At 46.2% G+C, this 26,247-nt stretch overlaps 2 protein-coding genes across 2 annotated transcripts in view; one reads left to right on the top strand and one right to left on the bottom strand.

Annotated features, from left to right (window-relative positions):
- The first annotated feature begins 1,532 nt into the window (after positions 1-1,532).
- MRPL33 (mitochondrial ribosomal protein L33) lies at positions 1,533-3,880 on the top strand. Its single transcript, XM_075266514.1, has 4 exons — positions 1,533-1,627; positions 2,716-2,734; positions 3,294-3,400; positions 3,615-3,880. The coding sequence occupies exons 1-4, from the start codon at positions 1,606-1,608 to the stop codon at positions 3,662-3,664; spliced, it is 198 nt and encodes a 65-aa protein (XP_075122615.1). The 5' UTR covers positions 1,533-1,605; the 3' UTR covers positions 3,665-3,880.
- A 2,208-nt stretch (positions 3,881-6,088) lies between these two features.
- The window catches only part of RBKS (ribokinase), a 36,943-nt gene continuing 16,784 nt past the window's right edge, over positions 6,089-26,247 (bottom strand). The window contains exons 5-9 of the mRNA XM_075267244.1: positions 23,970-24,032; positions 22,775-22,939; positions 18,849-18,940; positions 17,588-17,776; positions 6,089-6,428 (exon numbers count right to left, since the gene is read on the bottom strand). Coding sequence (XP_075123345.1) covers positions 6,252-6,428; positions 17,588-17,776; positions 18,849-18,940; positions 22,775-22,939; positions 23,970-24,032 — 686 coding nt within the window. The 3' untranslated portion in view covers positions 6,089-6,251. The remainder of the gene's footprint in view (positions 6,429-17,587; positions 17,777-18,848; positions 18,941-22,774; positions 22,940-23,969; positions 24,033-26,247) is intronic.

The following is a 26,247-nucleotide window of genomic DNA, read 5'->3' as shown; positions in this document are numbered from 1 at the left end:
TCCGTATACACAGTGCCGGTATATCGTCCTCTGTATACACAGTGCCGGTATATTGTCCTCTGTATACACAGTGCCGGTATATTGTCCTCTATATACTCAGTGCCGGCATATTGTCCTCTGTATACACAGTGCCGGTATATCGTCCTGTGTATACACAGTGCCGGTATATCGTCCTCTGTATACACAGTGCCGGTATATCGTCCTCCGTATACACAGTGCCAATATAGCGCCCTCCGTATACACAGTGCCGGTATATTGTCCTCTGTATACACAGTGCCGGTATATTGTCCTCTGTATACACAGTGCCGGTATATCGTCCTCCGTATACACAGTGCCGGTATATCGTCCTCCGTATACACAGTGCCGGTATATCGTCCTCTGTATACACAGTGCCGGTATATTGTCCTCTGTATACACAGTGCCGGTATATCGTCCTCTGTATACACAGTGCCGATATAGCGCCCTCCGTATACACAGTGCCGATATAGCGCCCTCCGTATACAGAGTGCCGGTATATTGTCCTCTGTATACACAGTGCCGGTATATTGTCCTCTGTATACACAGTGCCGGTATATTGTCCTCTGTATACACAGTGCCGGTATATTGTCCTCTGTATACACAGTGCCGGTATATTGTCCTCTGTATACACAGTGCCGGTATATCGTCCTCCGTATACACAGTGCCGATATAGCTCCCTCTTTATAAGATAAGATAATCCTTTAATAGTCCCACAGCGCTGGTATAGTGCCCTCCGTATACAAAGCGCCGATATAGTGCGCTCCATATACACCGTGCCGGTATAGCGCCCCCCCCCCCCCATATACACAGTGCCAGTATAGTGCCCTCCATATACACAGTGCCAGTATATTGTCCTCTGTATACACAGCGCTGGTATATCGTCCTCTGTATACACAGTGCCAGTATAGTGCCCTCCATATACACAGTGCAGGTATATTGTCCTCTGTATACACAGTGCCGGTATATCGTCCTCTGTATACACAGTGCCGGTATATCGTCCTCTGTATACACAGTGCCGGTATAGCGCCCTCCGTATACACAGTGCCGGTATATTGTCCTCTGTATACACAGCACTGGTATATTGCGCTCCGTATACACAGTGCCAGTATAGCGCCCTCCACATTTCGCCTTCATGGTACTTAGTAATACATTTCTGTGGTACTTTGTTGGGCCCGCGGTCACCCCCACATTATGGAGGAGTCTGGGGATCAGCAGTGCCCTCGCTTCATTCACACAATATGGCAATGACAGGGAGACTTGTGCAGATGATATATATAGTGCAGATAAGACCTCTGTGTTCTGGCAGTGAATGGAGATCTCACTTACACCCAGACACTGAAGCCCCGCACAGGTACCCTATACCTCAGAGCTGAGGGTCTGTTACACTGTATGAGGACATGTACCACAGCTCTCACTACAACAACCAGCAGAGCGTTATCTCGTCCCGTCACTAGAGGCCGCGGCCGCCATCTTCTTGTAGACCAGGCCGGGAGTGACGGCAGCTCTGACCCGGAAGTGAAGAGCAGGAGCCGGCAGTGATCGGGCGGCATGAGTCCTGTCCTTGGGCTGGAATAGAGAGCTGCAGACATGTTCCTCACCTGTGTAAACTGTGAGTGGAATAGAGGTGTCAATAAAGGGTGATAGGGTGTCAGTGAGGGGTGTGGGTGTATATACTGGGTGATAGGGTGTCAGTAGGGGGTTTGGGTGTATACACTGGGTGATAGGGTGTCAGTAGGGGGTGTGGGTGTATATACTGGGTGATAGGGTGTCAGTGAGGGGTGTGGGTGTATATACTGGGTGATAGGGTGTCAGTAGGGGGTGTGGGTGTATATACTGGGTGATAGGGTGTCAGTGAGGGGTTTGGGTGTATATACTGGGTGATAGGGTGTCAGTAGGGGGTTTGGGTGTATATACTGGGTGATAGGGTGTCAGTAGGGGGTTTGGGTGTATATACTGGGTGATAGGGTGTCAGTGAGGGGTTTGGGTGTATATACTGGGTGATAGGGTGTCAGTAGGGGGTGTGAGTGTATATACTGGGTGATAGGGTGTCAGTAGGGGGTGTGGGTGTATATACTGGGTGATAGGGTGTCAGTAGGGGGTGTGGGTGTATATACTGGGTGATAGGGTGTCAGTAGGGGGTGTGGGTGTATATACTGGGTGATAGGGTGTCAGTAGGGGGTTTGGGTGTATATACTGGGTGATAGGGTGTCAGTAGGGGGTGTGGGTGTATATACTGGGTGATAGGGTGTCAGTAGGGGGTGTGGGTGTATATACTGGGTGATAGGGTGTCAGTAGGGGGTGTGGGTGTATATACTGGGTGATAGGGTGTCAGTAGGGGGTGTGGGTGTATATACTGGGTGATAGGGTGTCAGTAGGGGGTTTGGGTGTATATACTGGGTGATAGGGTGTCAGTAGGGGGTGTGGGTGTATATACTGGGTGATAGGGTGTCAGTAGGGGGTGTGGGTGTATATACTGGGTGATAGGGTGTCAGTAGGGGGTTTGGGTGTATATACTGGGTGATAGGGTGTCAGTGGGGGGGGGTGCAGGGGGGTGTATTTGGGGCATTGGAAGGGTTAATTATAGAGTTTGGGGCTGTTTGTGTGAAGATGTATTATAAGGTTATTATTAGTTGGGACGAGTATTATATTTGTCTTGTATAATAATCTTCTCTCTTTTCTTTATCATGTCTGGAACAGTCGCCAAAGCGAAATCCAAGTAAGTATTGCGTTATCAATATGGCCACCCACTGACCGATATGTATAATCATGGCTGACCATGTGCCTTAGCTAAAAGAAATAACCTGGACACCCATCATCAGGGACCACTCACCCCAGGGCGGATACTCACCCTCCCAATATCTGGGGTTACCACTTCCAGGATTTGTACACAGTGACTGCACCAGCAGAATAGTGAGCGCAGCTCTGGAGTATAATACAGGATATAACTCAGGATAAGTACAGGATAAGTAATGTAATGTATGTACACAGTGACTGCACCAGCAGAATAGTGAGCGCAGCTCTGGAGTATAATACAGGATAAGTAATGTAATGTATGTACACAGTGATTGTACCAGCAGAATAGTGAGTGCAGCTCTGGAGTATAATACAGGATATAACTCAGGATCAGTACAGGATAAGTAATGTAATGTATGTACACAGTGACTGCACCAGCAGAATAGTGAGTGCAGCTCTGGAGTATAATACAGGATAAGTAATGTATAAACACAATGATACCAAATCCACTTTAACCCCTCATCTTCCTTGTTTTTGGTCAGGGTGCTGCTTGTGCAGATGGTCAGTGCTGCCGGGACTGGCTATTCCTTCAACACTCGCAGGAACAGACTAAAAGACAAGCTGATCCTTAGGAAATACGACCCTTTTGGTAAGATTTCTGATACCTAATATTTTAGGGAAGGGGGGGGTCTACTGTATATTCTTGCTGTGCGGTCATAGATGTAATATGTTGGCTGCTTTACTGTGTGACTTTTTAGGTTGAGGGGTGTTTGAGTCTCTTATAGATTTGGGTCAAAGAAAGTGGGAGGTGAACTATGCATTGCGATTGGGCAATCTTTCTAATTCTCCCTAATCTCTTGCAGTAAAACAACACGTCTTATTCCATGAGAAGAAGAAAATCCGCAGCATTTAATGGCCGCATGGTGAATGTAGTAGGGAGAGGACTTGTGGGGGGCATCGCTTAGGTGGAAGGATCCTGCGGTACGTGTGAGGATGTGGAGTCACAACGTGGCTGTGGACCGGGCCGCTGCCCTGTGCTGGGGGTGCCGATGCTACTATGACCCACTATAGGGCTGTGGGACCGGATTTTGTCTGTGATTCGTCATCAATAAATATTTCTATATTTGTACAGCGGTCCCAGGAAATCCTTCTTATCCAAAGTCAGGAGCCTTGGCCTATAAGTAATCCAGCAGACAGCACCGGACTAGGCTACACTATGGCAGCTCCTGACAACCCCAGGCTGACTCCCCCATCACCTTATGTTTTATACTTTTACACATTATGAGGTGTCAGGAATTTGGCACAGGTAGTGCTCTTAAAGGGATTGTTCTGCCATAGACAATAGGATAAGTGTCTGACTGCTGGGCCCCCACCGATCTTGAGAATAGGGGGGCATCATCTGTGTATGAATGTAGAGACAAACACACGGCCCCTGTCCTCTTTTCATGTCTATGGGACTGCCAAGTGCTGATAGTCTATCCTCGTAGTCCCATAGAAATGAATGGAGCTTCTAGGGGCAAACGGTGGCTCAGTGGTTAGCACTAGAGATGAGCGAGTACTGTTTGGATCAGCCGATCCGAACAGCACACTTGCATAGAAGTGAATGGACGTAGCCGGCACGCGGAGGGTTAAGAGGCCGGCCGCAGTCAAAGCGGAAGTACCAGGTGCATCCATTAATTTCTATGGAGCGTGCTGTTCAGATCGGCTGATCCGAACAGTACTCGCTCATCTCTAGTTAGCACTTCAGCCTTGCAGCGCTGGAGTTCTCGGTTCTAATCCTGCCAGGAACAAGATCTGCAAGGAGTTTGTATGTTCTCCCGTGTTTGCGTGGATTTCCTCCCATTCTACAAAGACATACTGATAGAAAAAAAAAAGTACATTGTGATCCCTATATGGGGCTCACAACCTACATAAAAAAAAATTAAGAAATGAATGGAGCATCTGTTACTCCAATATCTAGACAGTGACAGGACGCCCCATTCTGGGGGCAGGTCCATCTAGAACACCTTAAAAATGCATTAAAAGCTAAACAATGTCAGGATTGTGATTTGTGTTTTTTCCTGTTTCACCTCGCAATAGATTATATGGAACGTAACTTACAAAATAAAACGTGTCCTGCAGAAAACAAGCCCTCATTCATCTATGTGAAGATCACTAAGGTGGGAAGGGGTTAAATGTGTCTATTAAAGGGGTTAGCCCGGTTTACAAATCTGATGGTCCATCCATAACATCTGCAGGGGCCTGACAGTCAGATCCCTGCCAGTCTCACTTTGTTAGCCTGTCTTAAAGGGGTTGTCCACAGCTTAGACTGTCATGATTTAACAGCGCTGTTACTGAGTGTATAAACATAACAAACCATTACTTGCCTCTCCCCGAGGCCTCACTTTACACTCCGTCAGTCTGTATACAGGTCCCCTCATCCAATCACGTGCTGTTTGTGAAGAGGTCACTGCTGAAGTCTGTGATTGGCTACAGCGGCCCTCTAGCACAATCGGGACGTCAGAAGGGAGTTGTATACAGACCAACAGAGCAGCCACTGCTGGCAATGGAGGCCCCGGGAGAGGTGAGTAATGGTTTGTTTATAGCCCCAGTAACAAAGCTATTAAATCATACAAATAAGAGCTGGACAGGCCCTTTAAGGATCGGCCGCTTGTTAAAGGCTGGGTAATCCCTAACAATGGAGTTGTGGCCGCCATGTAGGGAGCCTGTGAACTGAAGCTCAAGTGGGACAGCAAAAAATAAAAACCAAAGTCATAAAGCAAAATTTCCTGGACATAAGAATACGGCGCCCCCTAGTAAATCGCTTCTTTTCACAAAATGGCGTATTATTCAGTAAAATGAGTAAATCATAATAAAACACATATAAATCCGGTATCGCCGTAATGACCCTGCGGGAACAGCCGCCATGTTATATTCACACCGACCCTCAAAAACATCTAGACATTAGATGTACCCCAAAACAGTGCCGACTAAAACGAATTCATCACCCAAAAAACAAGCCCTTATATGGCAACTGAAAAATAAAGAAGTGATGAGTTTTGGAAGGCGGAGAAGGAAAATATAAAAACGTTGCCCAGTCTTATAACCCAAACTACTGTCCTTAAAGGGTTAAACAACTGCGAGTACAGAAGTGGTCTGGGGGTGCAGTAAGTACATCATGGTGCAGTCCGTCTTGTCATGTCACCCCAGACTTGTATATGAAGAAGTCCTTGTTTAGTCTCTATAGAGTGACGCTGCTTTCTTGTGATACTGATAGTGTGGTGTAATACACAGTGCTGCCTGATGGTGTCGCTGTTGTCACGCTATAATTACCTATAATAATAATAAGCCCAGGCCGTCACTTCTCAGCTCTGTTTTATTAAGGATTAGGAAAAATAACAGAGGAGTGTCGCTATACGTCAGCAGGCAACACCCCGTATTGTATGTTTTGGGGTCACCTCAGTACACCGTAGTATAGGTGTATTTTATGACTTCCTGACATCACTCCCCCGGGAGTCGCTTCATGAGAAGATATCCTGAGGAAGGTCCCTCCGATAGGGATAGGATGTCTGAGTCCCCGCCGCCTGGACGCTCACTGACGCAATGTGATTTGACCTCTTCACCATTTCTTCAATGCTGAGCTGAGGATAATACGCCATGAAGAAAGCCAGCGCCCCAAGAAAACTGTCCCCGGCGCCCTGAGAGGAAAGAGACAGACGGTGAGATAACGGAAGTCATCGACTGCGTCACCGACTGGACAAGAGGCCGACAACAGGAAGGTGGACGGACTGCTCGCTCCTCCAGGACCATCACCTCTAGGGGAGAATTCACATGCTGCAGATTTGTTACAGAAATACTGGACAATTCTATTCATCTTACGTGTAGAGATTCACATTCTCACTACCACAACCCTTACACATGGAAATCCGGCATGTGAACCAGTCCTAATACTGCTGAGGGTTTGCTACATTGTATTAGATTTGTATTGCTGATGTCGTTACAATGTATCAGAGAAGATTGTCTAGACTGGATACAACTGTAGCAAACTCTGCTGTAAAAAGTATTAGGCTGAGTTCACACGAGGTATTTCAGTCAGGATTTTGAGGTGGAATCCGCCTCAAAATCCTGACCAAATAACCGGCTCCCATTGAAATCAATGGGGGCCGGTTAGTTCTTTTTTCCAGGAGCGGTTTGTTCTGGCTCCTGGAAAAAGAAGCAACATGTTCATTCTTCAGGCGCCATCTGTCTGAAGACACTCCCTCCTACGCCCATTCATTTGGGCCTAATCCGGAGCGGAGTGCGCGACTGGATGCCGGTGCCAGTCTCATTCAAGTGAATGGGAACGGGCTGCAATACCAAGTACAACCACTATGATATGTACGGCACTGTGCTTGGTATTCAGAGCTCACCCAAATTCTGGATAGTGGGGGATGTTGGACCCCTTTAATCCCATACTGATGACCCATCCATATGAGTCTGATCACTGGGGTTCAATTTCCTCCGTTCAGGGTCCTGCACCCACATCCTCTAATACTTTATAGAGAGGAGGGGTCAGCTGGACATCCCGGACTATTTATACCTATATTTCCACCTTGGACGTTCACATTTTCCATGAACGGAAACCCCGTCTCCTTGCAGCCGTGCGATGCCCCTGGACTCCTTTGTTGAGTGCGGCTTCCTCTTGGCAGAGTCGCCAGTGACAGGGGCTGCTGCCTTCCTTGCTATTTCGGATTATTTGCAGGGGCTGCGGTGTGATCGCTATCTCTGCCTCCGATTCTTCATCTAATCTGAGCTATTGTGCTGTCCACATCACCCAGGAGCCGTAGATCAGCGAAGGGCCCAGAGAACAATGGAGATAGGAGTCTGGATAGATGGGAGTGAGCAGGGGCGGAGATGGAGGGGCCCATAAAAAGACCATAATAGAGTAAATGGCGCTGATAGTGGAATATGATGTAAAAAAAACTGATTCATCTCACCAGACATCTCCTGTCTTCTCCATGGTCAGGTTCTGATGCTTACGGGACCATTGTAGGCTCTGCAGCCCCATAGACATGTGTACTGACACCTTTCTATCATAGCCAGCAGTGTACTATATTGTACTGCACTTCGGGTTACTGTAGCTCCCCTCTGGGACCAGACCAGACGGGATAGCCTTCACTTGCCATGCACATCACTGGTTCTTAGGCATCCATGACCCTGTCACTAGTTGTCTTTCCTTGGACCACTCTTGGTACAGTACAGACCACTACATACTGGGAGCACCTCACAAGACTGGCCATTATGGAGATGCAAACCCAGTCAGGCCCTTGTCAGATCCTTACGCTTGCCCATTTTTCCTGCTTCCAGTAACTCATCTCCCAGCATACACTGTTCTCTCTCTGCCTGATGTGTCCTGATCACAGCTCTTCTCCTGAGGAGTCACTGCCCTGGATTATATTCATTTCACCTTATTTTATAAGTCTTCAAATGTATACTAAGAATCTCCAACTCACTGTTCACCCGTTCACTTCCAGGACTTCTTCAGCACTTCCCGCATACCTTGGACATCACCAGTGCTCTATCCTGTACTTCTACCCTACCCTAGACTCCTCCAGTGCTTCTCCCTTACCCTAGACTTCTCCAGTGCTTCTCCCTTACATTAGACTTCTCCAGTGCTTCTCCCTTACATTAGACTTCTCCAGTGCTTCTCCCTTACCCTAGACTCCTCCAGTGCTTCTCCCTTACCCTAGACTTCTCCAGTGCTTCTCCCTTACATTAGACTTCTCCAGTGCTTCTCCCTTACATTAGACTTCTCCAGTGCTTCTCCCTTACCCGAGACCTCTCCAGTGCTTCTCCCTTACCCTAGACTTCTCCAGTGCTTCTCCCTTACCCTAGACTTCTCCAGTGCTTCTCCCTTACCCTAGACTTCTCCAGTGCTTCTCCCTTACATTAGACTTCTCCAGTGCTTCTCCCTTACCCTAGACTTCTCCAGTGCTTCTCCCTTACCCTAGACCTCTCCAGTGCTTCTCCCTTACCTTAGACTTCTCCAGTGCTTCTCCCTTACCCTAGACCTCTCCAGTGCTTCTCCCTTACCCTAGACTCCTCCAGTGCTTCTCCCTTACCTAAGACTTCTCCAGTGCTTCTCCCTTACCCTAGACTTCTCCAGTGCTTCTCCCTTACCCTAGACTTCTCCAATGCTTCTCCCTTACCTTAGTCTTCTCCCTTACCCTAGACTTCTCCCTTACCTTAGACTTCTCCCTTACCCTAGACTTCTCCAGTGCTTCTCCCTTACCTTAGACTTCTCCCTTACCCTAGACTCCTCCAGTGCTTCTCCCTTACCTAAGACTTCTCCAGTGCTTCTCCCTTACCCTAGACTTCTCCAGTGCTTCTCCCTTACCTTAGACTTCTCCCTTACCCTAGACTTCTCCAGTGCTTCTCCCTTACCTTAGACTTCTCCCTTACCCTAGACTTCTCCAGTGCTTCTCCCTTACCTTAGACTTCTCCCTTACCCAAGACTCCTCCAGTGCTTCTCCCTTACCTTTGACTTCTCCAGTACTTCTCTCTTACCCTAGACTTCTCCAGTGCTTCTCCCTTACCTTAGACTTCTCCAGTGTGCCTTTACCCAGGCCATTACCCTCCTATTAAATACTGAAATCCCACCTAGTTGGGCAACCTCCACATAAGCAAAGGTGGGCTGGGTAGCGAGAGAGGAGGGAGATAAGGGTCACACAACTCCTTCCCCTAGACTTTGGGAGGGTCCCATAAGGGCATCTGCACCCCTTCATCCAGTAACCAAATGGTAAAAAGACATAAAAAAATAATAAATAAGCGAGTAGAGTGCCCTGTGTAGAGCCCAGCCTACCCGCAGGATCTATAAAAATTCCCCTATGTCAGGTAAGGGGATTGGACATAAGGGTGAGTGTGCAAAGCAGTGGAGGAGAAGTTCAGGGCAGTGGGGTCTCATCTCCAGTGAGTTAAGGAATCCCAGGAATCACCATCCCCTGGGGCACTTCACAACTTAATATATATAAAGAGACCCCATAAACTAATATAGACCCCAGACCAGACCCATGAATAAGTAAAGACCCCAGACCAGGCCACCTCTAAACAGAGCCCCAGAGCAGACATGCAGATTGGATTGGATCACTAGTGGCCCCGGAAATGCCGGGGCATGCAGGAATAGAGAGGTAGAGGGGATTTTTTGCCTCTTGTGGGAGAACTTCCCATTTTGGATTATGTGTAATGACAGAGATCAGTTAGATGAACCCCCTGACACCGGACATGATAAGACCCGGGGTGGGCAGTACACAGGTGGTGGGCCCCTGTGGGAATCCGTATCCTTCCCCCATGGTTCTGAGTGATCTAATACTGAGTCACCGTGGGAGTCAGGGCCGGCTATTAACCCCTGCATTCCTATCTCATGACAAACCCCCCCTAATAATCCCTGGTACAAGGTCTATTCACCATCTCTAGAGAAGATCAAAGCAGCAGATACACAGCCGCATTCTTTCCCAAAACTCTGCATGGCTTGTGGTTCAGGAGATGGGGGTGGGGGGATAAGGTCACTGCTTGTGATAACCAAAAACATGTCTGCCATGAGGTACCACGATGGACATCTGCAGGGCAAATGTGCAGGTAGCAGAGCTGACCGTGCTTCACATAGCAATGGGGTGACAGGGCCAGATCTATGTCAGCGAGGCCGCACCACAATACCCTGACTGGGACCAGCTGTTTGTTTCCCATCAGTCCGGCCCATAAAATCATCTTTGGAATATTTCGGACATATTCAATGTGTCTGGCCCGTCTTATTTCCTGCCCGGACTACTGAAACCTGGTAAGGCTAGAATCACACGAAGTTTTCAACGCAGGTTTTGGAGCCAAAGCCAGAAGTGGATCCTGCAGGAAGGAGAACCAGAAGTCCTTCCTTTATAATTCTTCTGAACTCACGTCCGGCTTACAAAACTGCACCGAAAACTGCACATGTGATTCCTGCTTAAGGTCGGGGACCCACGAGCCGGAAACGCTGCATTTTGCCCACGGTGGAAACGCAGCGGAAAAAATCGCAGCGTTTTACAGTACTTGCAAAGTGGATGGGGTTCATGCGAATCCGTTGCCCACTTTGCAGAAAAAATTGCAGTGCGGACACGCTGCGATTTCCAAAACCGTTGCGGTTTTGAAAATCGCAGCATGTCAATTATATGTACGGAAATGCCGGCGGCTTTCCCGTAGATATAATTTTAACAGAAAGTCAGCGGAGGAAAACTCAGTGAACTTTCTGTTCAAAGGGCTGCGGGAAGAACCGCGATGTGTTCACGCCGTGGTTGTTCCCGTAGTACTTTAGCGCGGCGTTTCTTGGCCTAAAGGGCCCTCAGAAATTTTTTTATAAAGGAGCGCCTTGCCCAAAAATCAGAAAACCCCATAAAAATTCTCTGTACAATTTTTTAGCTGCATTACACTTCAATATGTTTTGGGAAAGCTGGGTGTCAGCCATACTGGTATCACCCAGCTTTACTAGAGAGTCCTGAATGGTAAGTCTGTCCTGTTCTGGTGCGGGGGTCTCAACCTTCACCCGAAGGAAGAACGTTAGTCCTGTATAGACCCCTGCATTGCATCCTACTTTATACTCCAGTCACTTCCAGAGCAGCATTTACAATTCTGCCTACACTCACCCTGCTGGTCTATGCCTGTACAGAGCATGCTCTGCAGTGTTGCATTGTGGGGGATGTTCTAGTCACTGCATTACATTATACTCCAGTCACTTCCAGAGCAGCACTGACAATTCTGCATCCCCTCACCCTCCCAGAGCATATTCTGCAGTGCTGCATTGTAGGAGATGTAGTGTATATAGCATGCACTTTACAGCTGCATTCAGACTTCAGCTGGAAGATCTTAAATCATACAGAGCGCCCCCTGTTGATGCTGTTATCGTAGAATATAGATCGGCTTATATAGTCTGCCCTGTGATCTCGCTGGGAGGACGCAATATTTGCAGGGGGCTCTTACCATTAACCCTTTACAATGAGCATGTTACGACTCTGACTCACATCATGGGGAGGAGGAAATTGGGGGTTGACTAATTTTCCCAAAAGTAACTCACTAGAAAGGGAAAACTCCCCAAAAAATCAGCTACACGTACACACTGCTCAGAGTAAAGGGGTCCTCCACATTTTACAATCACTTTTTTTTAGGGGAGTTCACAGAAAATAAACCGATCACAGGGAATCCCACGCCCGCCCACCCCAATACTCAGCCTAATATAGGAAGAAATCTGGCATCTAGTGCTTAATTCCCCTACAGCACCCCTGCAGGATAATGTAAGCATTACAGGCTGGGTCCACCAGTCAGAGATGTTCTTTACTGGCTCTTAAAGGGACATACACTGCTAAGCTATGTAACGTGCTTTGTGAACTTTCATATAGGAAAGTGCTTGCCAGATGAATTGTATGCCAGACTGGGGGAGTATACATGAAGTTACTGTGCTTGTGGGACATATATAAATACAGTATATATTACAGGAACCCTCGCCTCGTCTCACTGCTTAGTCATCGGCCTCCTAAGCTTCAGATCATTCCTGAGGGGTAAAATCTCTGAACACAAGTTCTGTGCAATGATGAGTCAATAAGTAGAAACGCTGCATGTGCCCGACCCAGCGCCATCTGCCACTGACTAGACTGGACCCAACTGTAGCAAACCCCCAGCTGTGGAGCTCCATACGGAGATCTGCTTATAAAAATAGGGACCTCTGCAGCATTATACTATGGCCCATATACAACGTACTCCGAATATGGGAGGTTAAAAAAAGGATAAAAATAACGTAAAAAGTAAAATGAAAGAACACCACTTAAAAAAAAATTAGGTAAAAAAATTCAAACTTGGAATCTAAAAGAAGGCAGCCATGTGTTTCTAAGCATGAACTAGTCCTTTAGTAGCCACCCGCACGGATTCCGGCACGATTGGAATTTTTTCTCTAGCCTCCACCATTCCTGAGCAATCAGTGCAGTTATTTGTGTAGCCTGATGTATAACTAGACTCCCTACTGACCAGAAGGTGGTGTCAGGCAGAAGCAATCAGGGGGTGTGACTCAGAGCACCAATCAGAGGCAGAGGTGATCAGAACTCAGAATCCCGCCCCCTTGTCTGCTCCTCCATGACACCACCCACAGGATATTGGGGAGTCTAATTACACCAAATGGGCACAAAAACTTACTGCACTAATTGCTCAGGAACGGTGTGGGATAGAGAAAAAAATCCAGCTGTGCTGAAGTCAGAGGGAAGGGGCTATTATTGGGTGTAAAGAGCTGGGGTGTTGAAAGGTCCTCATATCTAATGAAATTGTGCTAGGCATTTTTCATGCTCTCAAGGCCTCGAGTGAACAGCCCCACTGGGGCATGCGTATATGAGGTGGTCACCGGTGACATTATGACATTATGCTGAACATAATCTACAATAGTTCCCTGCTATGTGTGGCTCATAGAAGTGGATCCCAGGAGTCTGAAGATCTCTGGAAGAACATGATTAACCCTCACATAACTGGCCAATATGTCTCTCCCAGCAGTGGACGTGTTATCTGGGAAGGTCATCCAGGACAGGGATGAATTGATGAAATGAAGAGTTAACCCTTGCTATGGACACAGTGCTTAACAATGGCGGCTATGCTGTGTGGCCCACATTACAGTGACCACAGGCTGCGTCCTCCTGTGAGGCCTCTTACATGATTTTAATGAGGCTTTTCATCAGGAAGCAGAGAACGGATCTACAGCAGTGAGGACGCGGCCCGGTGAGGATGAGGCTGCAATTATTTCTGGGTGGTCCCAGGACAACAACCTTTATTGGGAGAGACACAGGGAAGTATAGCACAGACAGGAACCAAAGTCCTTAATAAAACTCAATACTTAAGAAAATTCTATAGATGCCTCCTAAATTACAGTATACAATATATATATAATACTGATCGTATATACAAGAGTATAACTGCTATAATACTGCTCCTATGTATAAGAATATAACTACTATAATATAACTCCTATGTACATGAGTATAACTACTATAATACTGCCTCCTATGTACAAGAATATAACTACTATAATACTACTCCTATGTACATGAGTATAACTACTATAATACTACTCCTATGTACAAGAATATAACTACTATAATACTGCTCCTATGTACAGGAATATAACTACTATAATACTACTCCTATGTACAAGAATATAACTACTATAATATAACTCCTATGTACGAGAGTATAACTACTATAATACTGCTCCTATGTACAAGAATATAACTACTATAATACTACTCCTATGTACAAGAATATAACTACTATAATACTACTCCTATGTACAAGAATATAACTGCTATAATACTGCTCCTATGTACCAGAATATAACTACTATAATACTGCTCCTATGTACAAGAATATAACTATTATAATACTACCTCCTATGTACGAGAATATAACTACTATAATACTACTCCTATGTACAAGAATATAACTACTATAATACTGCTCCTATGTACAAGAATATAACTACTATAATACTACCTCCTATGTACAAGAATATAACTACTATAATACTACTCCTATGTACAAGAATATAACTACTATAATACTGCTCCTATGTACAAGAATATAACTACTATAATACTGCTCCTATGTACAAGAATATAACTACTATAATACTGCTCCTATGTACAAGAATATAACTACTATAATACTACTCCTATGTACAAGAATATAACTTCTATAATACTTCCCCTATGTACAAGAATATAACTACTATAATACTACTCCTATGTACAAGAATATAACTTCTATAATACTTCCCCTATGTACAAGAATATAACTACTATAATACTGCTCCTATGTACAAGAATATAACTTCTATAATACTTCCCCTATGTACAGGGATTTAGTTATTATAATGGTGGAACTATTGATATATTAGATGAGATGTTGGGGGTACTAGTTATGGCGAGTACTCTGTACGGTGATATGTATTATCTGTCGCTCTCCTCGATCCTCTGGGTATTACACACAGGCCCACACATCTGACTGCAGAGTTTGGTGATTATTCAGCATGTACAGAGAATGCAGAAACATCCAACCACAACACAGAAGAGGAAAACAGAAATGCAGGGGATGGCGGTATAAATCGGTGGCCGCGTCTTCTCTGTGCTTATGACATATACAAGGTGACAGGTTCTCTCCTCTATAAGTATCGGTTTACTACTTGTGTCATTCAGGACCATGGGAAAGTTGTAACTCTGCTTTCCTTGAAGGTTCTCTATTGCCCTGACCCCTCAGAGAGGTCACCACGAAGTAACTTTTCTATATACTCTGATGACATCACGTATCCAGTGCAGACGTACATTAACCAGTCGGCTCCTGGAGGGAACTGCAGAGTTTGCTAATTTCAGCCGAATGATTTACGTAGGAGCTAAAAATATCAGTGTGGGGTATTTTTAGTTGATCTTCCCACAAGAAGGGGGGGCTCATAGTAATTGCAGATTATCAGCCAACGTCACGCGGTTTTATGGCTCTTATTAACTGGCTTATTGAGCGTCACATAGACGTCTCCGTCTGCTCCGTTAACCTTTCACTGTCATTGTTGAAGGCAGTATGTGGTTGCTATGGGAACACCATCATTATCCTGGGCACCGGTAATCAGAGCTACGTCTAGTATAGGAGTGAGAGACGCCTGTAGTGTATACAGCAGATACTACTGCACCTATGAACGACGGCGGAGACACAGACATCCAGCGCACATGTCAATCCCGCCATTGGTTAACATCTATTAGCAGTGATGGAAGCCGAATAGTCATTGTCAGGACTGTGGGATAAATGGTAGGGGGGGGGGGGGGGTGTACAAATATACAGCACACCATGTGACCACCTGATAAATGTGCACCATAGACTTTTACTGATCCTCCTCTTCATGTAAATGATGTAGGTAGATATAGTACTGCCTCCTTGTCTCTATATACATTATGTAAGTACAGATAGTACTATCTATACAACATCATTTATATATAGAAACAGGGAGGCAGTACTATCTATACCTATATCATTTACATGTAGAGACAGGGAGGCAGTACTATCTATACCTATATCATTTACATGTAGAGACAGGGAGGCAGTACTATCTATAGCTATATCATTTACATGTAGAGACAGGGAGGCAGTACTATCTATAGCTATATCATTTACATGTAGAGACAGGGAGGCAGTACTATCTATAGCTATATCATTTACATGTAGAGACAGGGAGGCAGTACTGTCTCCCTGTCTCTCCATGTAAATGATTTAAGTACAGGTAGTACTGCCTCCCTGTCTCTAAATGTAAATGAGGTAGGTATAGATAGTACTGCCTCCTCGTCTCCCCATGTAAATGATAATAGGTAAAGACAGTACTGTCTCCCTGTCAATGATGTAGGTACCGATGGTATTGCCTCCCTGTCCCTATGTGTAAATGATGTAGGCTCATGTAGTACTGCCTCCCTGTCTCTCCTTATAAATGACTAGCTTTTACCCGCGACTTCGTCTGCGGTGATTTGAGAATTAGGCGGACACAGACGTGTGAAACTGTAAAAGTGCTTTAAAAAGTTTGGTGGGCTAGCAAATGTGATGTGTTATATTGTGTATGTAGTGATACAGACAATGTGATGTGTTGTATTGTGTATGTAGTGATACAGACAATGTGATGTGTTGTATTGTATTGTGTATGTAGTGATACAGACAATGTGATGTGATGTGTTATATTGTGTATGTAGTGATACAGACAATGTGATGTGATGTGTTGTATTGTGTATGTGATGTGATGTGTTGTATTGTGTATGTCGTTATACAGACAATGTGATGTGTTATATAGTGGGAAGCTATATGTAAATGTGAGTGAGTAGAGTGAGGGCGACTCCTGAGGTGACAGTAAGGAGTGTGCAGGCAGGTTGAGGCAGGAAATGCCAGGCAGTGTGTGTGAGTCTATAGCTGGGGCTAGGAGTCCTGCTTTTGTGAGTCTCCTGCTAGTAAGCCATGTTGTTTAGTGGCACCAAAAGTAGCCTGTGACTCAATCCTAAGAGAAAACTATGTTTGTGGAAAATTGCACGCAAATCCGTCCAGGCGTTTTAGCCTGTGCTCTAGTATGGTCTGTGTCTGAAGCTGCTACCATCTGCATCCCGGCCCATCCAGTTTCTTGCTCCTGTTCACACTGGATAGTTCGCTAAGTATTGAGCTCCTGTCCAGACATAGTGTTCCGGGCGCAGTGAGCCCTAGGTATTTTTCTGTCTGGAGGTTTGGAATATTTTTGGTAGGGGTTTTTGGGTGTGTGATACTTAGTTCTGTTTTTTCCTATCCCTTGCTTTAGTTCAGTTATTCTGTGTTTCACGTTTATTCTCTTCCTATGCTTTTGTGTTCTCATGTTCACCGTTAGTCCAAGTCTGGACACCCGTGGGGGGCTTGTTCTGTATCTGCCTCTCCTTCATAAACGTGAAGCTAGACAGGGGCTCTATTTCCCTTTGCAGGTTAGCTACTTCTCCGGCTGTGCTCGTGCCCATTCAGGCAAGTTAGTCGGGCCCACGGCTACTTCTAGTTGTGCGAGGCAGGGTGTAGGGGTATCCACACTAGAAGTCCAAACTGCTCATACTTACTATTGTTTTTTATATGTTTTTTCCGTTACTGGACTGAGAAGTTATCAGTCCGGGGCCAGTCCGTGGTCAAGGATCCCCAGACCATAACACACTTCCCCTTGTAAATAATGCACGCACATATATGCATAGACATAAATAGAAGACTCTTTTGCCCTTTTGAAGTCCACTTTATGGACTGAATTAATACTAACAAGCCAAATATCAATGAATCCTCTAGAACAATACCATACCGTGGTGTCCACTGCTTTCACTTTATGTGTTTCAATGTGCTTGGGGTTCGGGTCTTCCTTGGATACAATTACACATCCCTCTCCTCCTAAGGTGACCAGGACAATATGACAACCTCTGGCCAACAGGACCGAACCTGCAGCTTCTGCATCAGAAGGGCTCCTCACCTGGACGCCTGTTAATATCTCCGCCTGGAAAAATATAAAGAGACAAAGTGACCAGGGTTGGACAGCAGAGTGACCAGGGTTGGACTGCAAAGTGACCAGGGTTGGACAGCAGAGTGACCAAGGCCGGACTGCAGAGTGAACAAGGCCGGACTGCAGAGTGACCAGGGTTGGACAGCAGAGTGACCAGGGTTGGACAGCAGAGTGACCAAGGCCGGACTGCAGAGTGAACAAGGCCGGACTGCAGAGTGACCAGGGTTGGACAGCAGAGTGACCAGGGTTGGACTGCAGAGTGACCAGGGTTGGACTGCAGAGTGACCAGGGTTGGACTGCATAGTGACCAGGGTTGGACAGCAGAGTGACCAAGGCCGGACTGCAGAGTGACCAGGACCGGATTACATAGTGACCAGGGCCGGACTGTAGAGTGACCAGGGCCAGGCTACATAGTGACCAGAGCCGGACTGCAGAGTGACCAAGGCCGGACTGCAGAGTGACCAGGACCGGACTGTATGACCAGGGACGGACTGCAGAGTGACCAGGACCGGACTGCAGAGTGACCAGGGCCAGACTGCAGAGTGACCAGGGCCAGACTGCAGAGTGACCAGGGCCAGACTGCAGAGTGACCAGGACCGGACTGCAGAGTGACCAGGGTCGGACTGCAGAGTGACCAGGGCCGGACTGCAGAGTGACCAGGGCAGACTGCAGAGTGACCAGGACCGAACTGCAGAGTGACCAGGACCGGACTGCAGAGTGACCAGGGCCGGACTGCAGAGTGACCAGGGCCAGACTGCAGAGTGACCAGGACTGAACTGCAGAGTGACCAGCACCGGACTGCGGAGTGACCAGGACCGGACTGCAGAGTGACCAGGGCCGGACTGCAGAGTGACCAGGGCCGGACTGCAGAATAACTGAGAATTGACTGCAAAGTGACTGGGACTAGACTGGTGCAAAGATTAAGAATGTGAATCCCAGGCTCTTGCAGAATAGTTAACTTTGGCAGTGTCTGATGCCAAAGGCGTCTTGTATCATGGCCATAAAGTAAGGAAACATTAGCTGGAATCTTAGGATGTGCAGATTATACAGAGCGTCAGGTCCTCACCTCACTCTCATTGCAGCAGAAGATGTTAGAGTGCGTGTAGAAGGCGGGATCTAGATCAGCGATGGCAGGAGCGGGGTTAAAGATGGTCCTCACTACAGAAAGAAAAACACATATATGTATATATTTGTGTATGTATATGTGTGTGTATATATGTATATGTGTGTGTGTGTGTGTATATATATATATATGTGTGTGTGTATATTTGTGTGTGCATGTGTATATATGTGTATATATATATATATGTGTGTGTATATGTATGTATGTATGTGTGTGTGTATATATATACAACTCTGGAAAAAATTAAGAGACCATTGCAAAGCTTTCCGTTTCTCTGATTTTTCTCTTCATTGGTATATTTTTCAGTAAAATGTACATTGTTCTTTTACTATATAAACTACTGACAACACGTCTCCGAAATTCAAAGCAGAAAAATTTGTATTTATTTGCAGCAAATGAGAAATCGTCAAAATAATAAAAAAAGAAGCCGCTGTGCTGTCAGACCTCAAATAATGCAAAGAAAACCCAAGATGATATTCATTTAGAAACAACAATACTAATGTTATATCTCAGGAAGATCAGAAATCAATATTTGGTGGAATAACCAGTACTTGTACTCCCCGCTTTCATGCGTCTTGGCTTTCCACCAATGTGTCGCACTACTTTTGGGTGACCTTATGCCACTCCTGGCACAAACATTTAAGCAGTTCTTCTTTGTTTGTTGTCTTGTGACCGTTCATCTTCCTCTTGATTATATTCCAGAGGTTTTCAGTGGGGTTCATTTTATGTTCCTGGCTCACCAGATTCCAGCTAAGGTAGTTTGTACTTGATATATTTGTGTGTGACCTAGGCTTGTTCCCTGCCATCTTCTGATCTCCTGGTATTGACATTGACCTGTTCCTGACTATTGAACCTCTTCTGCCAGCCCTGACCTTAGCCCTGTATTCACCATTTGGTCAGCCATCACCAGCACCACTCCAAGAGGTAGCAACATGGTGGTCTCCCTGCAGCCACATCCCTGTAGAGGCGCTAGAGGGTGAGACCAGGAAGACTATTTAGACAATGCCCTTGGGTGGGCCCATCACTCACTGCACATTACCGCCCCCTCCCCCAGTTATTGGTGCCTGGGTAGATCTATCTGTGATTCAGAATTCCAGAAAAGATGGATGCCATCCCATAACGTAGTAGGCCCAGGACTGCCAGGAACAAGAAAGATGTTTGTTTTTGTACCGTGTTAGCCAGTGGGTAGGAAATATAAAAAACAAAAAACTTGCAAGTCTTCAGTAGGTGATACCTTTTTTAATGGCTAACTCATAATGATGACAGAATATGACGTTTCGAAGCTCACGGCTCCTTCTTCAGATATATCTAAAAACACTTTCTGCAGGCTGCATATTTATGTACAACTGGACACAGGGATAGGATTTCAGGAGGGAGGGGGAAGAGGCTTATTACTATATACATATAAATATAAACAATTCACAGTTCCCAAGTTCTTGAGGCAGGGTTACCATCCAAGAACAGTTCATAGCCAAATCACCAGGGCCAACAGAATACCAAGATCGGATTTATTAAAATACAATACCAAACAGGAAAACCATCGTGTGCCCCTGGTCGTCACATATAACCCCCACCTGGAGACGCTGAGAGGAATCACACACAAATTACATCCACTACTACAAAAAGACGACTGTCTAAAATCCATATTTCCGGACCCCCCTCTCCTGTGCTACAGACAACCACCAAACCTCAGGAATATGATTATTAGCAGCTCACGGTCACCTCCAACTAACACAGGAACATTCCCATGTGGACAGAAAAGGTGCAAAACCTGCCCGCACATAGTAACTACTGACAGGATAGAGATACCAAACTCTAACAGGGAATATCAAATCCCAGGTACGTTCACCTGTAACACACCTAATGTGGTGTATTTGATCATTTGCACCAAATGTTCCACTGAAAATCTGTATGTTAGAGAGACCGGCCAGAAACTCAGAATGAGAATTAATTCACATTGCCATACAATTAAACAACAGAGAATGGACCTTCCCGTGCCAAAACATTTCTGCCAGGAAGATCATAATATCACCAATGACATGAAAATTTTGATTTCAAGAGGGAATTTTAAATCCAGGAAACAGAGATGGATTTATGAGTACAGGTGCATGACCCTATTTAACACTCTGGAGAATGGAATGAATGCATCACTTGGGTTCATGTCTTTCTATACAAATCACTGAACTAAGACAGCCATAAAGATAAAGAACCTGGGAACTGTGAATTGTTTATATTTATATGTATATAGTAATAGGCCTCTTCCGCCTCCCTCCTGAAATCCTATCCCTGTGTCCAGTTGTACATAAATATGCAGCCTTCAGAAAATGTTATTTGATATATCTGAAGAAGAAGCCGAGAGCTTTGAAACATTATATTCTGTCATCATTATGAGTTAGCCATTAAAAAAGATATCACCTACTGAAGACCAGGATCAAGAAAGATAATGTTTTATTCTGACTCTGTACTGCCATTGTAGACCTGTTGGGGGCGATCTTGAGCTAAATATGAATTCCTCTTTCTGTAAGGCAGGAAAGGCTGATATAACAATCACACATGGAAAACACAAAGAAAAGCCTCTTATCTGCTGCGTAAGTCCGACCAGTCTCGTGGCCTGTGGCTCTCTGACAACTTGGCTGCGCTCGGCCCTGCAGCTGGGGTTAATATTCCCCTGTGAAGACGACTTGGATTTTTTTATTTTTTTTTTATAAACAACCTCCTCATTTCTTTAATAAACTGCAAATGTCCCATCCTGGAGCGAAGTGAACGTAGCCCGAGAAAAGAAAACACACAGCGCTTCAAGGGGCTTTCTGAGGTGAGGTTGGACACCCAGGACCCTGCTGATCAGCTACTTCAAGATGCTGAAGTTCTCATAAGGGCTGCTTCCTCTTCCCTGTGCACAATGATGTCATGTTCATATGTCATATGGTGTAGCAGCACCTCAGTCTCATTCAAGTAAGTAGATCTGAGCTGCAATACCAATCACAGACACATAACAATATATGGCGCTGTGTTTGGCATTAAGTAAGTGATAAGTCCACAGAGTTCACCCGAACATTGCAGCCTCTTCTTAGGCCAGTGATATCACATTCATCTGTCACATGCTGCAGTCCTATTCAAGTGAATGGGACTGAGCTGCAGTACCAAGCACAGCCACTATACGATGTACGGCACTATGCTTAGAATTAAGGGAAGAGAATGCCAAACACATTAGCAAGCAGGGTGCAGTAAAAGCACACGGACCCCATAGACTATAAATGGGTCCGTGTGCTTTCCGAATGCTGAGCACATGAATCATGTGGACAGGAAAGTAGATCACAAAGTACTTTTCTGCCGCATGTTCCGTGCGGACACCGCGCGGAGAGCACACAGACCCTATTATAGTCTATGGGGTCCATGTGCTTTCACTGCACACCGCTTGCCAATGTGTTTGGAATTCCGTTTGGGGAGGGTCTCCATGCGGACTCCCCGAAACGTATTACCAAACGCAGATGTGAACGAGGGGTAAGTCCTGTAAAACCTCTAATAGACCTATCCTAAGTCCTTTAAAGCCCCTTTAATATAGGATGAGAATATCTGCAACTACAAAATTGATGCTTTATCCTTAGGAAAGTTCATCACTAGCAGATCAGCAGGGCTCTGACACCAGGAACCCCCACCAATCAGCAGCTTCCTCATTGTATTCCCAGAACAGCGCCGTACAACATATAGTGGCTGTGCTTGGTACTACAGGTCAATCCCATTAATTTGCACAGAACTGAGCAGCACATGGCCATGTGACTGATGGATGTGACATCACTGGCCTGAGAAGAGGAAACACTGCAGCCCCTCAAACAGCTGAAGACTCCATTGACTATAATTCTGTCCTTTACCTCCGCCCTTGTGTGCGATTTTCAAGGCCTCGAGTGTCACTTCGGGGCTGATCTCCAGCTGGCACACTATCACCCGAGCTCCAGTAATGGCCGCCGTTGCTTTTGTAAGATCTTCTGAATCCAGTAGTAGATTTGCCCCGGCAACAATCACAATGGCGTTCTGTCCTGTAGAGAAACATCAGAATAACATTACGATTAGCTTTATTGGGAAGACCGCGTAAATAAAACCTATAAATCTATCAATACTTTCTGTGTTTTGTTTTCACGGCGTTCACTCTGCCCTATGACTGATAGGGCAAGGCAGACAGGAGACTGCTGATCAGTCTCCTGGCTAACATGGCAACCCACTGGGACCCTGCGATCTGGTCGCAGGAAATCTTAAGGAGTGAAAATGGGGGGGGGCGTTTATGCCCCACCCAGTTACCCCAGTGCAGTGATTTGTTGTTGGTCATGGCATCTGAGGGGTTATTGTGCAGGAGTCTAAGTATTTTACAAATTCTGCAGTTAGTCCTGGGTCCTGGCAATATAAGGCTGAGTTCACACGGGGTATTTTGGATCAAAAAACCCCGTGTGAACCCGGCATAATACAGCCAAAACGTTGAAGCCATGTAAAGGTCGCAGCTCCTGTTACACAACTGCACCATTCATTAACCATACACTGCAAAATAATAGCAGGGTGCAGAGCAGGAAGGGGTTAAAGGTGCACAGGAAATAGGGGGTGCAAATATGTACTGAGTAATGCATCATGGGGTACAGCAGAATATCATAGGGCAACCTGGGCATGTAGCCTGGATGTTGAGTGCACGACATAAGTATACAGGGCTACGGCAGCAAATTGATCCCTAGTCCATGTTTTGTTTCCATGATTCTTGCTTACTGTCAGTGAATGGCACCAATCTATACACTATAATATTTCAGCTGAGGGTTTGTTACAGTTAAAGCCGGCCTATATAATGCAATGGACCACAGACTGAAACATTGTTCCTGTACTGATAAAGTGTAACAAACAATCAGGACAGAATTTAGCTCACAGAGCATTGTCTAGACTGGATTCAAGTGTAGCAAAACCTCAGTTGTGAGAATACGTCAGTTAGGGCAGAGTCTCAGCCTCTGATTTACTGACAGTAGGCAGAGCTCTTCACAGTGTGCACATGATCGGTGATATCATTGTTCGTATTATTTCGGTTTTCATCACCTTCGGCGTTCACTATGATGGAGGCCGCTCCGGTGGCCGCCGCTCCAGTCTGGAACACAAAATCTGCAAGAGAAGAAGAAAATCCGATCACCGCGTGTAATGTGTGACGTGGACTTGGAGGCGCAGGACACGGATAATCATAGGAATATTAAAACCTGCGTCTGAGGCCGCTCCAGAAATCCAACCACATCAGTGCGGAGCGCCGCGCCAACAGAAAAGTCAAGGATTTTACTTATATTTATAGAGAACAGATGTGAAAGGAGCGGAGAGGGCAAAGTACAGAGCCGAGTGCAGGCACAAGAGAGTGACATGATGGGGGATGTAGTCGTAGTCTTCAGGGTAACTATACAACCAAGAGGTCAGAAGGGGAATTTTGTCAGTGCTTCTGAAATACTCTGTGCAGCTGGGGAATTGGCCCCTTCCATTAAAAAACCCTTAGTCAGTGACCTGTCATAAGATCAGCACACTTCTACCCTGAAATGCTCTGTGCTGCTGAGCCTAACCTATCTATCTGTAGGGCTGGGGTGATATACTGGTTCTGGTGACAGTAACCTATCTATCTGTAGGGCTGGGGTGATATACTGGTTCTGGTGACAGTAACCTATCTATCTGCAGGGCTGGGGTGATATGCTGGGTCTGGTGACAGTAACCAATCTATCTGCAGGCCTGGGGTGATATGCTGGTACTGGTGACACTAACCTATCTATCTGCAGGGCTGGGATGATATGCTGGTTCTGGTGACAGTAACCTATCTATCTGCAGGGCTGGGGTGATATGCTGGTTCTGGTGACAGTAACCTATCTATCTGCAGGGCTGGGGTGATATGCTGGTTCTGGTGACAGTAACCTAGCTATCTGCAGGGCTGGGGTGATATGCTGGTTCTGGTGACAGTAACCTATCTATCTGCAGGGCTGGGGTGATATGCTGGTTCTGGTGACAGTAACCTAGCTATCTGCATGGCTGGGGTGATATGCTGGGTCTGGTGACACTAACCTATCTATCTGCAGGACTGGGATGATATGCTGGTTCTGGTGACAGTAACCTAGCTATCTGCATGGCTGGGGTGATATGCTGGTTCTGGTGACAGTAACCTAGCTATCTGCATGGCTGGGGTGATATGCTGGGTCTGGTGACAGTAACCTATCTATCTGCAGGCCTGGGGTGATATGCTGGGTTTTAGTGACAGTAACCTATCTATCTGCAGGTCTGGGGGGATATGCTGGGTTTTAGTGACAGTAACCTATCTGTCTGCAGGGCTGGGGTGATATGCTGGGTCTGGTGACACTAACCTATCTATCTGCAGGACTGGGATGATATGCTGGTTCTGGTGACACTAACCTATCTATCTGCAGGGCTGGGGTGATATGCTGGTTCTGGTGACACTAACCTATCTATCTGCAGGGCTGGGGTGATATGCTGGTTCTGGTGACAGTAACCTATCTATCTGCAGGGCTGGGGTGATATGCTGGTTCTGGTGACACTAACCTATCTATCTGCAGGGCTGGGGTGATATGCTGGTTCTGGTGACACTAACCTATCTGCCTGCAGGGCTGGGGTGATATGCTGGGTCTGGTGACAGTAACCTATCTATCTGCAGGTCTGGGGGATATGCTGGTTTTAGTGACAGTAACCTATCTATCTGCAGGGCTGGGGTGATATGCTGGTTCTGGTGACAGTAACCTATCTATCTGCAGGGCTGGGGTGATATGCTGGTTCTGGTGACAGTAACCTATCTATCTGCAGGGCTGGGGTGATATGCTGGTTCTGGTGACAGTAACCTATCTATCTGCAGGGCTGGGGTGATATGCTGGTTCTGGTGACAGTAACCTAGCTATCTGCATGGCTGGGGTGATATGCTGGGTCTGGTGACACTAACCTATCTATCTGCAGGACTGGGATGATATGCTGGTTCTGGTGACAGTAACCTATCTATCTGCAGGCCTGGGGTGATATGCTGGGTTTTAGTGACAGTAACCTATCTATCTGCAGGTCTGGGGGGATATGCTGGGTTTTAGTGACAGTAACCTATCTGTCTGCAGGGCTGGGGTGATATGCTGGTTCTGGTGACAGTAACCTATCTATCTGCAGGGCTGGGGTGATATGCTGGTTCTGGTGACACTAACCTATCTATCTGCAGGGCTGGGGTGATATGCTGGTTTTAGTGACAGTAACCTATCTGTCTGCAGGGCTGGGGTGATATGCTGGGTCTGGTGACAGTAACCTATCTATCTGCAGGGCTGGGGTGATATGCTGGGTCTGGTGACAGTAACCTATCTAT

This window comes from Leptodactylus fuscus, chromosome 3, assembly GCF_031893055.1.
Source record: "Leptodactylus fuscus isolate aLepFus1 chromosome 3, aLepFus1.hap2, whole genome shotgun sequence".
NCBI lineage: Eukaryota > Metazoa > Chordata > Amphibia > Anura > Leptodactylidae > Leptodactylus > Leptodactylus fuscus.
This window is presented reverse-complemented; position numbering and strand designations above follow the sequence as displayed.

Excerpts from the sequence above, each read along its gene's own strand:
- MRPL33 (XM_075266514.1), top strand. The coding sequence starts at position 1,606 with ATGTTCCTCACCTGTGTAAACT. Across the intron at positions 3,401-3,614 it reads TAGGAAATACGACCCTTTTG|TAAAACAACACGTCTTATTC; the intron begins GTAAGATTTCTG and ends AATCTCTTGCAG.